General features: G+C 35.6%; 1 protein-coding gene across 2 annotated transcripts in view; it reads right to left on the bottom strand.

The window, feature by feature from the left end:
• The window catches only part of rock1 (Rho-associated, coiled-coil containing protein kinase 1), a 68,432-nt gene extending 53,204 nt beyond the window's left edge, over positions 1 to 15,228 (bottom strand). The window contains exon 1 of one of the 2 annotated variants that reach the window (XM_051126438.1): positions 14,360 to 15,228. In XM_051126438.1, coding sequence (XP_050982395.1) covers positions 14,360 to 14,452 — 93 coding nt within the window. In that variant the 5' untranslated portion in view covers positions 14,453 to 15,228. The remainder of the gene's footprint in view (positions 1 to 14,359) is intronic. The other variant, XM_051126446.1, reaches the window with a different exon arrangement.
• Between the last annotated feature and the right edge of the window lie 571 nt (positions 15,229 to 15,799).

The raw sequence follows: 15,799 nt of genomic DNA, 5'->3' as shown, positions 1-15,799 counted from the left end.
GACAAGAAAATTATGATAATTTTTTTAATATCAGATATCAACAATTATTACGATAAATAACACATTTTTATTTATTTGAAAGTTTAAAGGCAGATTCTCCCATGAGAAAGCTGTAAAAATTAATTGTGGTTTTAAACTATTCTTTATGGTCAGAACATGACAAACACTTCACCTTTTTAAATTCTTTACACTTTCCCAGTCATTTTTCTTTAACAAAATGAATTAAAAATAATAAGAAAAAAATAATTTCTTTGTTTCTACATGTTCTAATGAGTAATATTGTTTAAAATCAAGAAACAGGTTTGCATTGCCTCATAATATTAATAATAATATAACTCTTTTTTTGTGTCTTAGAAATACACATTTGATTGTAGTTTGAGTTAGGATGCAGATGTACACTTGTGTTCACTATCAAAATCAGTAATATCGGTAAACATTTATATAGTGAAATTTAACTATTCTGACTGTTGAGTTGTTTTTTTTTAATTAACCATTGGTTTTCCATAGTTGCATACATTTAGATCATGATTAGTACAGTTAAAACCACAAATAAAGCACCCTAACACAATGGTAAAAATGTAATATGGTATATGGTTTCTATGTATTTGTACAAAAAACAGTAGTCTAAATACATTTTGTATAAATGCATAAACGCTCTAGCTTAAATCACAAAAAAGTACTGTAATTATATTCCATTACTCCTCCTTCAATACATTTAATATGTGCCTTTTCTTACAAAAAAACATCAATTCGTTACAGGAGTCCTTTATTAAACACCTGGAGCCGTGTGAGGCACTTTTTTATTATGAGTGGATGCATATTATTGGACTTGTTTTGGACTGATGAGGAGAAACACCCGTCTATGCCGTTCTAAAGCTTGGGAGTGCCAGGATAAATTTTAATATAACTCCAATTACATTTGTCTGAAAGAAGTAAGTCATACACACTTTATGGAGGGTGGGTAAATAATACGCTACAGTAGTGTTGGGTCCTATTGTCAGCCTGCGAGATCGCCAATACATGATATTATCGTACTAATGTATTTAATTATTTACATACTTTGTCTCATTGCCCGAAACCAGTTCCAGCATAAGGCTAAAAGCAGCCTAACATTATCAAAGAACATCATCACTGATCAGCCTAGCCTATTCTAGTGCAAGTTTATGCATTTTAAAAAACACTCACGTTATAAGTGAAGCTATCTACACTGTATGATGAATAAATCTCTTACCACACACTACACACGTCTGCAGCATGTTATAGCTCCGAGGCGGCAACCGGAGTAGATCGCGGCTTCGGGATGTGTTTGCGACCCCCTGTACTGCACACGTCTGCGACGCGTTACTGCTCTGAAGCGCCCACTCTAGTCAATGCTTGTGTTTATACCCGCCGCGCTGCGGCTCGTTGAAGCGGTTCTCCGCGCTGCATCACTAAAGTTAAGCTAATCCACCACCTTGTCCCTACCCTCCCTCTAACAATTTGAATTTCCGTGGGCGGGATTTAATTTAATGATATTCTAATGGACCACGTTGTGACATCACTGCATGCGGAAAACAAACGCTGTAGTCCAAAGGAGCCGTTCATTGTAGTTCCTGAAAAGGGATTTTTTTTTTTTAAAACAAAATATCTCCTTTTGGAGTGGACTTTGAGATTTGTAACTTTACAGATGTTTTTTATGCCCAAAGATACACACCACACACTGTCTGTGAGTGTGTATGTGTCGTGTTCTGGCGACTTAGTGCTCGAATGAACGCAATGGATTAAAATATTGGTACATTTATTTTAAGCAAGTGCAAGCAGCTCTTAAAAACGTTAACGCAAATACAGTCGTTTTTTTATGTAGTGATTTGTATTTATTGTCATTGTGCGCTATTTAGCGTGTCCTAAAACAAGGCGGCGACAACCCACAATGCAACGCACAGTGACGTAGATTCCCAAGCTCTATAGCACCCCTTTAACAGTCACTTGTTGCCACCTACTGGCATAATGACGTAATCAATGCAATCTTTATTTGATGCATCAAGTAACTTTCAAAAGGTGATTCTGACTGCTACTGTAGACATCAGTGTTTATATCGGAACTATACTTCTGTGATAATGTGAATGTAACAGAAATAACGATACTGTGTGGATGAAAAGGACAGTAGGGTTGTTTCATATTTATACATGACAGCTGCTTTGAAGAGATTTGGGCATTGTGGTGTGTGAATGCTGTAATTTTAGCGAAGGTGATTCTTTGTTCACAAATGTTTTTTTTTTGTTGCATGCATTTGTGAGAACTATGAACTTGTTCATGAAATAAAACTGACAGGATCAGAAGGGCGTTGCTGAGTCTTTCCTCCCTCCGCTCCACAGCTTACCACGTCCGTCCTCACGGTTTTCATAACAACTGATCAGTTCTGAAATAAGGGCTTTCACAGCCTTTAAGGTGGAAGATATGCCAAACACTGGTGTGACGGTCTGCCAGAGGAGATCCTGCATGTCCAAGCAGATGAGGAACACAGGAACATTGAAGGAAGGAACTGAGACCAGTTATTAACGAGAGCAAAGCCCTGCCATCCACCAACAATAGTGTATACCACTTAACAGCACCACAAAAGCACAGTATTAGCACAGTATTACACTGACAAATATTATAGTAATGCATAGCAGCTAGGGATGCTAAAATCCAAATGTTTCTGTATTCAAGATGTATTTGAATGCCAAACTATTTTTTATTATGTAAACCACATTAAACAAATTGTTTGGCATAATATCATGGCAGTACGTCGATAACGATTAAGCAGTGTGACTTTTTCCATGTTTGGCTAACTACATTTTATTATGATAATGGAAAGGCTGCATTGTCAAGTTAGCAATGCTTAGCTGTGTGTGCACTTGCGGCACCATCACTTGTTTTTTCCTTCTGACAGTGGAAACAACTCCTAGTCATACAGACAATCAAAACTGTGAACGGTTTGTTTTTATTTGTGTACATTCACAAAAAAAACTAATTTTTGTGCTTTTGTAAAATAAAGAAAAATAGGATGCCGCTTTCAGCCGTCTTCCTTTTGCGCAACACAAGAATGAACCAAAACTCTGCATACTAACTACTTGTTGCACAGTTGTTTGCTTCTTGTGCATGTAAAATTAATCCATGTAAAACTAATTTTGGTATTTTTAACAGGTCACAGACACTTATGCTTTCTAAAATAAATTAAATTTTAAATTCTAATTTAAAATAATCTTGCTGGTTAATAATTCATTAACAAGCGTTGGTTGTTGGTTAGGAAAAATAACTGAAATGAACATCCCTAATAGCATCCAAAAATCTGACATAGCACGGTATATGTTCAAATTCACCCACTGTGGAGTCCTGTTTGGGACTCTGACATCGGCGTGTTTTGAGAGAAGTACTGTAATTGCATTATTACGGGACGTTCACACAGGATGCTAAACGAAATGGAAACGAAATTGGCAGTTTCATAGTGACAAGCACTACTTACAAGAAAACCTAATTTTAAAGTGGATGATAAAAGATTCTGAAACAATCTTTTCAAAAGAATAGAAAGAAACTTTTTCGCTTCATCTACCTGCCATAAAAATCACAGCTAAACCGCTTTAACAGTCTCAGATACATTGCATGCATTAGCTGTGCTTCGCTGCACACGTGCTGGTGACAGCATCACAGCTGAGCCTTACACAGTTCTCAACATGCACTCTTATGCAATCTTGCATCCTTTTGTACACATTTAACACCAGCACCATCCACAGAAGTTTAGTTCCAATACTCAAGAACACAAGCAGAAGACATGTGAATTTACCAGGATGCATTAAATACAGGCTTGACAGAACCTTAGTTCGTTCTTTCATGGTAGTCTGGCAAGACTGGCCTTCATGAGTCCAAGACTGTTCCTTGCTTTTCTGGAATTAAGAAACTGCCTTACTCAGGTCTCAATCACCTACTACTTGAGCAAGAACCAACAAAACCACAGAAGGGAGTTTCTCTTGTAATTACGTGACATAAAGCATGAGAAAGCCCGGAAGTCTTTATTCAGTTAACACAACCTCGGGGCGAGGAAACAAATCTGATAGTCAGAGGTGTAAAGGAAGAGCCACGCTTTGTCATTTCAATCAATTTCAATATACAAACTGCTTTAGATTAGTATTACAACCTATCAACCGGATATTACTGTACAAAGTGGAGTTCTTATATGAATCTTTAAATAAAACTGAATGAAACAACCATATAAGGATTGAACAGAAGTCTTTTCCAGTGACACGTGACTTTTGGGACAACTAAACCACTAATTCAGATCTGTTGTGTGGGATAGGCCCGGTCTAAGGAGTGAGTATAAGAGGAAAGTTTCTCTGAAACAGAAGCTGGTTGCATAAACATAGCCACGGTGTTACGACTGCGTCTTAAATTTGGTCATCATTACTCATCCTCAAGTTGTTCCAAACAGGCAGGAGTTTGTTTTCTTCTGTTGAACACAAAAGAAGATATTCTGAAGAATGTTGGTAACCAGTTGACGGTAGCCACTGACTTCCATAGTGATTGTTTTTAGGCCGTGGTTTCCAAAATTCTTTAAAATATCTTTTTGTTTGTATAACAGCAGAAATAAATGCTCATATATTAACTGGTACAATCAGTTCAACCGTTTAAAAAGCAATTTTAGTATTTTGTACTTCTTTGTATTTTTGTAATATTTAAAAATGTTTGCTTCATGGTTAAAATGCTACACATATAAAATTGAGAAAATTTTTGAGAAGAAAAAAAGATAAGTTCTGTATAAGTTGCTTTTTATTATTACATAAAGAAATAGGCCTAATGTAAATTACCGGTAAATAAAGAATAAACTAAAATATAAACATAGCCTTGTTTTAAATTAAACTCGGGTCAAATTAAAGTTCCATTACTCCTCTTTTTACTTTTTTTCAAATTGTAAACTATTTAAACAGTGAGGTAGTATAACACACAAAAATAGGCAGTTTTGTATTGCCCTTGACTAATGCAGATGCTCATCATTTATGCTTAAATAAAAGTTACTGTATTAAATCACCTATAGATTATTTTAAAATGTTTGAAGACAATACATGACCTTATAATATCACAAGTGAACACAAGTCCTCCACAAAAGAAGAACATCAACAAAAAAAGGGTGTGTTTATTCACACACTCCCTGTTCTGGTCCACGTCTGTTGTGTCATAGTACCTTTTTTTTTTTACCTAGTACTTTTTTTTTTTTTTTTTTTTTTTTTTTTTACATACACTACCAGTCTGCTCACCAAGCCTGCATTTTTTTGATCCAAAATAAGGCAAAAGCAGTAATATTTTGAAATATTTTGTCTATTTAAAATAACTGCTTTCTATTTAAATAGTCTTCAATGTCACATGATCCTTCAAAAATCATTCTAATATGCCGGTTTGCTGTTCAAGAAACATTATATTATTATTATTATTATTATTATTATTATTATTATTATTATATTAAAACAGCTGAGTACAGTTTTCAGGAGTCTTTGATGAATAGAAAGATCCAAAGATCAGCATTTACCTGAAATAAAAGCTTTTGTAACATTATACACTATACATTCAAAAGCTTGGAGTCATTATAATTTTTTTTTGGTTGGGGGACAAATGATAAAAACTAATACTTTTATTTAGCAAGGATGCTTTAAATGGATTAAAAGTGATGATAAAGACATTTACAATGTCACCAAAGTTTTTAATTTCAGATAAATGCTGTTTTTCTGAACTTTTTATTCAAAGAAACCTGAAAAAAAAAAAAAAAAAAAAAAAATCTACTCAGCTGTTTTCAACACAATAATAATAATAATAATAATAATAATAATAATAATAATACATGTTTTTTAGCAGCAAATCAGAATATTAGAATGATTTCTGAAGGATCAGGTGACTGAAGTAATGATGCTAAAAATTCAGCTTTTAAATCACAGAAATAAATTACATTTTAAAATATATTCAAATAGAAAATAGTTATTTTGGAAAAGTTGATAAAAAAAAAAAATGTAACAATTGTTACTATTTTTGCTGTAATGTGGATCGAATAAACGCAGGCTTGGTGAGCAGAAGAGACTTCTTTAAAAACATTAAAAAAAAAAAAAAAAAAAAAAAAAAAAAAAAAAAATTAGACTGTTAAACGGTCCATTTCTTGGATATTGTCATATAGAATAATAATAAGAATAAGAATAGGTATTGTCCTGATGTTCAATTTCATGTAGGACTGCAAGACTAGTGCTAAAAACAATGATTCAGATTTTTCATAAACTGTCAAAAGATAATCCATCCAATACATAGTCCATTTATTAACATACATTTATTTTTCTTCGATCCCTATGTCTGGGATGAAGCCCTGCTGTCCTAATTCACCAAGTTTGTTTTAAAACTGCAAATCTGTACCAAAACTACAAAAATATACATGGGCCATAAAGCACAGCACTGTAACACATACACTCGGGGCCCCGTGTGGGTTCAAGACAAGAGGTTTTTTGATTAGCGGGGGGTTTTATTAAGAGGTGGGTAGGGCAGCCGCAGGACGCTGGAGGGAGGGGTGAGCAAAGGACTCCATTCATTGATCAGCGACAGCTTCTGAAAGGCAAAAACAACACTCTCGTGTTCAGAGGCCCGAGAGCTCGTCTCCAAAGATCATTACTATTCATCCTCAAACTAAGCACGTGTTAGGAAAGAGCCCTGTTATCGCACCAGTTAGCACGCTTGGCAGATATTGTTCAACACCTGTAGCTCTAAGAATGCAAAGAACGGATCCAAACAGCTGGGAGAAAAACGGATGCCTGTTAATGTAGTCACAGTTTTCAGGACACGTGATTGGCACAGGTCAAAACAACTATAAAACTGCAAGGCATGCCTGTCAATTTTTTCCCAATTTTAAGCCAAAAATATTTAGATCACCTCTCAAAAGACCAAAACAAAGATATGTGAACAAACTAACGTTACCTCTTGATTTAAAAAAATACTATGGAAGTCAATGGCAACCTTGCAGAATTTGCAAAATGTTATTTTGCCAAAATAAGAGGGATCGTACAAAATGCACGTTGTTTTTTATTTAGTACTGACCTGAAGAAGATATTTCACATAAATTATGTTTACATACAGTCCACAAGAGAAAATAGTTGAATTTATAAAAATGACCCTATCAAAAGTTTACATACACTTGACTCTTTATACGGTGTTGTTACCTGAATGATCCACAGCTGTGTTTTTTTGTTTAGTGATAGTTGTTCATGAGTCTCTTGTTTGAACAGTTAAACTGCTGCTGTTCTTCAGAAAAATCCTTCAGGTCACACAAACTCTTTGGTTTTTAAGCTTTTATGTGTATTTGAACCCTTTCCAACAATGACTGTATGATTTTGAGATCCATCTTTTCACAATGAGGACAACTGAGGGACTCATATGCACTTATTACAGAAGTTTCAAACACTCACTGATGCTCCAAAGGGAAACATGATGCATTAAGAGCAGGGGGGTGAAAACCTTTTGAATTTGAAAATCAGGGTATGTATGTAAACTATTTATATTCTGTCTTCTAGGAAACATGAAAGTATCTTCTGTAGCTTCTGAAGGGCAGTACTAAATGAAAAAAAATATGATATTTAGGCAAAATAAGAAAAATGTACACATTCTGTTCAAAAGTTTTCACCCCCGGCTCTTAATGCATTGTTTTTCCTTCTGGAGCATCAATGAGTGTTTGAACCTTCTGTAATAGCTGCATATGAGTCCCTCAGTTGTCCTCAGGGTGAAAAGATGGATCTCAAAATCATACAGTCATTGATGGAAAGGGTTTAAATACACAAAAATGCTGAAAAACCACCTGAAGGATTTTTCTGAAGAACAGGGGGCAGTTTAACTGTTCTGGACAAACGAACGACTAAACAAAAACAAAAACAAAAACAAAAACAAAACAGCCGCGGTTCATTCAGGTAACAACACAGTATTAAGTGTATGTAAACTTTAGAACAGGGTCATTTACTTTTTCATATTTGATCTCCAGTGTCTGTCAACTATATTGGTTTGCACTATTTTTATAATTTCAATCAAGATAAATATACAAATTTGAGGTTAGCCTGATTAGGAAAACAGCATTTGGTTGGCCAGACAAAGCCTGCCATTGACATTATGAGTCAAAATGATGAAACTGTCAACTATGTTACCTGTAAACCTATACAGTTTGTCCAAAATCACCAGCAAGAAAAACACATTTTTCCTTGTAATATCAAAATGGAGTTTTGTTAAGAAAGCATTTTGTTTTTACATTTCTTTCCTGATGTGAAATGTACCCTAAATTATATCATGACTCATATAGCTCCAATTCTTTGAAACAGGTTTAAATTCACCAACATCCGAAATCACATTTTCATAAGTTGTTTCAGTGCCACAAAAACAGAATTAGGTCAGTGTGCGGTGAGAAATGTTGTTGAAAATGTAATTTCTGACACGTTCCTCCAGGAATGTAAAGTCAGAGGAAAATATAACATAAGCTGGAAATACTGATGCCGCTCAGAGCCCAGAGCAGCCCAATGGCAGAGGCGGTCGGCCAGGGGAAAGAATCAGCCCCAGCGCACCACAAGAAACTGTCATGAGCTTCCCAGGCACAAAGTGGATTTGATCGGCCGGTTGCCCTGAGGTGCACGCAGTTCTAGACTCTCTGAAACACTACAGCTTCATTAGACATGTCATATCTCGAACTATCGCTGTAATAGGAAGTATTAGAGGCGGATACGGGGACAGGTGAGGCGATACACATGGAAAAGACGGGTAAGAACAGGCCAGAGGTGAAAGCTTTAGAGGAATAAAACAAAAGTACCTCTACTCTTTCTATTTGCTCTTTGTGAGAGCAAACACAAGGCTTAGGCCTATACAAATGCTGTGTGCAACTGAAAGGCATTTAATTGCATCTATAACTTGTGTCATTTAATTCACAGCCGTTTTAAAGAGATGTTTTTATGAAAGCCATAACACTGCATTCACTGCTTTGTGGTTGGAATACTACACATAACACTATACATAATTTGTAGTTAAAAATGAAAATTCTGTCATCATTTACTCAATCTTAAGATGTTTCAAACCTGTCCGAGTTTCTTTTCTTCTGTTGAACACAAAAGAAGATATTTTGAAGAATGTTGGTAACCAAACATTTGCTGGTAGCTATTGACTTCCACTGTATTTTTTCCATCACTTTAATTAACTTAATTAATATTGTGCATATTTCACAGGATGCACAGTAATTTTGGAAGAAATGTTCAGTTTACACAGTTCTGGAGGGCCAAAATCACTGACATTTAATTAGCAATGGCATATGTTGACTGTGTGAATTAAACATCGCTTAACTTTTACTACTAATTATACCAAATATTATGAATGAACATCAGAAAGTGTGCTGAAAGAAACAGAAAAACTTACTGTCTCGCACCTTATGTAATTGCTCAATCAGTGTTGAAAGATGTCAATGAAACGGCTAAACAAACTGTCACGCAATGCCACATTTGCCTTAGGAAAGACACTCAATGTCCATTTACTCAACAGTTAGAGAGAAGCATTTTGATAAGTATATGCAACTATATTGCATATTTATTACATTTTTACTTTACCTGTTCATTATGTAATGCATGCCTGAATAACCCTGTCATGAATATGTTTTTACAGCCACCATTTAAATGTTTATATTTCAAAGACTTCAAATTGAAGTATAAACATAACTCTGTTATTAAAAAGCTGACATAAAAACTGCCTTATGTGCAATTTAAATGTTTGTACAATTCAGTTTAAAAAATGCTGGAGATGCACCAAATGAAAATTAATTAAAAAAATAAAAGGATTAACTAACTGATTATTAAAATGTATTTGCGGTGTTCGGCCAAGTACATCCTGAATTTTTATTTCGGTGCATCGCTAACACTTTTATATGGAAACCAGGAAGACCAGTGACTATTTTATGAACTCCAGTGGGGATGTGTGTGTCCATGAATCTGCAATGCTGAACATGCAGTTATGTGTGTCGGTGGCAGAACAGCTTAAAAGCCCTTAGAATCATTATAGATGATTCATGTTGACTCTCATCATGTGTGGTGTTTATTTAATGGGAGCTGTAACAATGACTATCAATGCAAAAACAGAGTAGAAAATTATTTGCCTTGTTTGCAGATAAGATAAACCTATTGTGCGAAACATACATGGATTATGTAACAACTTTATATACTACAACACCACACAACACCACAACAACATAATGAGCTCCGCTGACTGTGGCATAGGCCACATCTTGCCTGGGAGCATTTCATTTTCTTTCCAAGACTCTCCTGTAGAGGAATTCATCCTTCTTTTTTTAGTGAGCCCATCTGTCAGACTCATCTGAGGAATCAAATATTATTTGTTAATAAAATAAGAGTAGAGGACAGAACTGTACCATTTTAGTCTAAACCTGAACCTCTGTAAAGTCAACCAGGATAAATTATCAAGAGTTTGATTTGTTCATTTGATTTCTCAAAAATGGTTTCATATGACCAAACAAATTAAATTAAATTGTTTTAATAATATCCCAATCACATGGTTTGGCAGAGGTGCAATATTTGCTCAAGATTAAGTGGTATTACAGATGTAAGTTATTTCACATTGTCCCTCTCATGCACACAAAAACTCATGCAAGAGTCATGTGAAAATTGTTTGCTCATGTCTCCAAAAGATTTTCTTTCTCATTGTTTTGTCTGTAAGAATGAAGTATGGTAAATTGAAAATTGAAGCATGGATTAGAAAATATTTATCAATGTTTTAAAGGTCCACTGATGTGTAATTTCAACTGAAACAGGAAAACCGGGTGGGACATTAGACAGGGCGGGGGCTCCGCCACTCGTTTAAATAGCCAATAGCATTTAGTTTATATTACAGAGCCGTTGAGCTTGATAATGACGCATTTGACAGTTTATGACAGCGACAGTCTAACAGATTACCCCTTCACATTCAATATGAAACGGTTACTAACGCAAAATAAAACTGTTATTAATGCGTAGCTTAGAAAGTGTGTTAGTGCATGGCACCAGTGTTATCTCTTCTACTCGTTGGTGCTGTTTCTCTTCCTCATCCATATCGCTATAAAATAACATTCTCTGTAGAATTCAAACAGGGCCGGTATGTTTTGTGCTCTGCAACGACTCGCACATATAATCCACTCTGAGCTATCGTGTCTCTGCACTGCATGTGAACTGAACACCTCTTCCTATTTACTACAAATTATAGCACAAAAATAAACATCAGAAGGTATCCTGAAAGATACAGCACAACTTGCATGCAAATATATTATGTCTGAAGTGCTTCAACTTCAAAAAGACATCAATAAAACTTAAACCATGTCCAATAATGCCACATTTACCTCCTAAAAGCAATTCAATGTTCACAGCTCTATAGCTAGCTAGAAAACCTAACACTAGAGAGCACTTTTATTTGAGTGATGATCATTAATTAACCCGTTTTTGGTATTGGTGAAAATAAATAAATAAATTCATTTTGGTGTATCACTATTAGCAGGAAATGCAGAGCTAGACACGTCTAAATCAAAATACAAATTTGTGGCATGCAAACTAATCAAACTATTGTGGTAAAATGGCTTATGTTATTTATTGTTTTCTTATGGCAGAACAGCTTAATGCAGCTCTTAATTTTATTTTTTTAAAAAAAAAAACAATGTAACAGACCCATTTTGTCCATTTGTCCGCTGAGACAGTTATCACAATAATGATAACCATAAAAAAATAAAACTTTTATTTGAATTATGAATGGGTTATATATAGAAACTGAGCAAAAAGTGCTCTCTTCATAGTAAATGCTCACTGACTGAGTGAAAACCTCCTGTTGTAATCAAAAAACCTGTCTATACTGCACAATGAATCTTAATTACTTCACATTTAACACCGTGTTATAATAAATTGATCTGCACGTGTGCAGAGCTCACACTGAACAAACTCCGGCGGATTCTGACATAAAAGCCTTTGATTGGCCACAGCGTTCACATGCTCAACAAACATGTTTGTGACTGGCTGGTATCATTTTAAAACTCTAAGTAACAACTCGTAGTTCCAAAGCACAGGTACTTTTTACAACACTAGATCAGTATATTTCATGAATGAATCGTTCAGTGAGAATTGTGAACAAATTTAGCAGGTTCATTGGGAAGATTCAGCTTGTTCACAAATCGTGACTCACAGGGGGCGGCAATTTCTTCATTTCTAAATAATGAGGAACGTGGTAAGTCAACCGCACAGGTAAATGAAAACTTTCCCTTACATTGCTTTTGGTAGCTCAATTCATTATATTTCACAATGTTTCAGATATAGTGGAAAAGTTGTTAAATAATAAAAGCATTGTTAGTCTACACAAAATACCCAATAAAGTCTCAAGCACCACCAGCAAGCCATACTAAGTTAACTTTAATATGAAAATATGCATTTTCATTCATATATGGTGACAAAAACATTTTAGTTCTATTTTTTTAAGTGCCACTTGTTTACAAAATGCTTTATTGACTTATGCATCATAAATGTTTAGTTGCTATGATTTCAAATTACATGCTATATGTATGCATCTTGAAAAAACATTTAAAATAATATTGCATTTTGTTAAAAGAGTATTTAAAAAAGCATTTCCTACACTTTATGGACAGATCCCACACCCCTGGTCTTACCTAAGCCTTTGAGGCTAATATTTTATTTTGGTAACATGGAATTGTAATGTAAATGTAATGTTCTTTTCATGGTCCTGCATGTTGCTATTATATTATCATGCAATGGTGTGTTTTATCTTATTTAGTACATGTAAGTAGCATAAAGATATTTAAAATCCCCAACTTTTGTTTGACTTTTCAGAATTTTTGTCCACAGATCTGTCCGGGTTGTTGGTGTAGCTATATGACAGTAGTATGAAGGTGCAGGTGTACACAGGTGGGACACTGGAAAGTTCACACACTCTCAGAATAAAAAGGTACAAAAGCTGTCACTGGGGCGGTACCTGTTCAAAAGGCACCTTTGTACTTTATTTACCTGTAAAGGGTTCATGCTGGTATCTAAACGGTACATATTAGTACCTTCTAAAAGCCTACCGCACCAGTGATAGCTTTTATACCCTTTTTTTTGAGAGTGCAGTATACCCACTTACTAAATCACTACTACCACTCATTTCATGCTAGAAGATATAGTCTCTGACATTAAACATTAGACTATAGATATGCAAAAAACTATATAGCCTTCCTGTAGCTCTAACAATAGCATGAAGAGCAGTGTGAACTGATATTACAACTGAATGCAACGCAAGTTGCCAAAAGCATCTGCAAAATTCATAAATGAAAATTATGTAAAGAATTATTATAGACTTTAGCAGAGCTGGAACGCTGTATCGACAAATCAAAAGGACCAGAACTATCCATTTTATAGTTACATACAGAAAACTAAAAAGGCTTATGAATGGTCACAGATATATGTAATTATATATCTATATGCATACACACACAAACCCCAATGCAATGCATTACTGTGAAATCCTGTGACCTGTACTTACTACAGATGCTGTCAAAACATGTGAGACTGAAGACTACATAAAAAGACTATACAGGAAGTGTTATTGATGCCACTATTAATAACTAAAGCTCTCAGTGAGAATGTTTTTACTGCAAAGTGAGATTTAACAGTATAACTGCTCCAAAAAAAAAAAAAATCAAGGAAATCAATGCATAGAATCTGTGTGCCTGTGTATGCAAGAGAGCTCAACTTCTTGAAGAAAAAAAATAAACACAGATGTATGATGAAATTGCTGAAATAACTAATACACTCAATTTCACCTCAATGCAAACTGCAGGTGAACACACACACGGTGCAAATGCAGATCAAAAGTAAGTTTGTTGAAAAATCTGAGCGTGCAATATGGGTGGTGTGGCCTAGTGGTAAAAGACCCTGCAGGTTACCAAACGGTTGTTGGTTTATCCCTGCAATGAACTATCACCATTCTGTAGCTATGATCCTGATGAGTGTACTGCAAAGTAAAGTCTTTTTTTAAAATAGTAATTAATAATTAAATCATGGCAAATAAGTATCACCATTACAATCAAAATCCTAGAAATCAGAAAGAACTTGAATCAAGTTTAAATCCAGCAACTTGTACCCAAGTGATTACAAGCTGGCATGCATTGCATGGCCAACGTCATGAAGCATCACTGCACCACTTATGCAGAAATACAGAATATATTGCACTATTGTACTGTACTGCATGCGTGTCCCGTTTTACACGAGTTTGTGCTGACCTCCGTGGATGCAATTTACAAAACACAATGATATCTCCACAATAAAGCAGATAGACTTACCAGCAAACAGTCTGTGTTGACCTCTGATTTGGGATCCTTCAGCATGGCATCGATCTTCTCGAATCGAGCTGTCAAACTTTCTCCAGCAGACATGTTTGGAGCTGATCAGACGAATTTGATTCAGAAGTGTGGAGGAGATGCGAGTTACTGGCTAAGATTAGCAAATTAACTCGCTAACTTCCTCTGCCCTCGCAAAGCAATAAGCACCAGTTTGATCAAAGCAACGTTTTGTGCCTTACTACCTTAATATCGCTCTCGTTGAATCGTATACAACACCGAGAGAGGACGAAAAGCCACATTTTCGAGACAAAACAACAACAGGACGAGGTGTCGGATTAGTCCATGACAACTTGGCAAACACAAAAAGCAGCAGCAACAGATTATACTGCGCTAAGCTAATTTAGCTTCAGGAGATATGAAGGGAATGGGCTCGTTTAAAACATACAAACCGATCACATTCACGCAAAAACAAGCGATAAAACAAATGCTGCAGAGTTAGCATGCGGCCACACGAAATGAAGTTTCTCCAGGCCTCTGTCCATAAAAGCTTGCCAGGCCAAACGAGTCTGACAGCTGCAAAGTGAGAAGTGGCGACCAAAAAACTTCGCCTTACAAATTTCGATGAGTTAAAACAAAATCCTGGTTAAAACGATCCTTTACAAATCCTCCCGTGATAAATCTCTCTTAGTCCGCATGCCGGCTTTTACTTTTCCAACAAGTATGTAATCCACGATGCTTTGGGAATGCGGATAAATCAAGCTTTAACGATGCTGCTATTCAAAAAAAAAAAAAAAATACTGGGTGCCCGATTTTCTCCCACTGCCTGACCAACATGTCCGCCTTCCTGTTGAAACACCCCGGAGAATCAACTTCGAAATGTCTCCAACTGCGCATGTGCAGAAACTCACTCGCTCGCTCACTCGCTCGCTCGAGCTCTCAATGGCGGGTCGCGAACTAACGTGTTTCAGTATCCGCTGCAGAACCGCAGCGCCAGCAGTTTAAACACAGTAGAGCAGACTCGTTTTTTAAAAAATGCAATCGTGTTTCATGTTCATATTGCTTGGACTAATAAAAATTCAACGTTTTAATATTACGTAGTGTAATAATACATCTTTAACCAATTAACACATGCTATAAGCAGTGTGTTGACATTATTTTTAACCAATGTAGTTAACAAATATAACCCAAAATGCTTCCTATTTGATTGTATCATGTGATAATATTTCCTTCATGTTCATGTTGTACTTAAAGACACAGATAATAGGAGTTAAATGTCAAATGCACTGCATTTACCCTGGTGAAAAAACAGCATATGCTGGTAGGTATGTTTTGATGCTGGGATGCTGGTTTAAGCTGGTCCTTTGCTGGTTTAAGCTGGTCCTTAGCTGGTTTAAGATGGTCCTTTGCTGGTTTATGCTGGTCCTTGACAAGCAACATGAC

The sequence above is a fragment of the Labeo rohita genome, chromosome 2 (genome assembly GCF_022985175.1).
Source record: "Labeo rohita strain BAU-BD-2019 chromosome 2, IGBB_LRoh.1.0, whole genome shotgun sequence".
Taxonomy (NCBI): Eukaryota; Metazoa; Chordata; class Actinopteri; order Cypriniformes; family Cyprinidae; genus Labeo; species Labeo rohita.
This window is presented reverse-complemented; position numbering and strand designations above follow the sequence as displayed.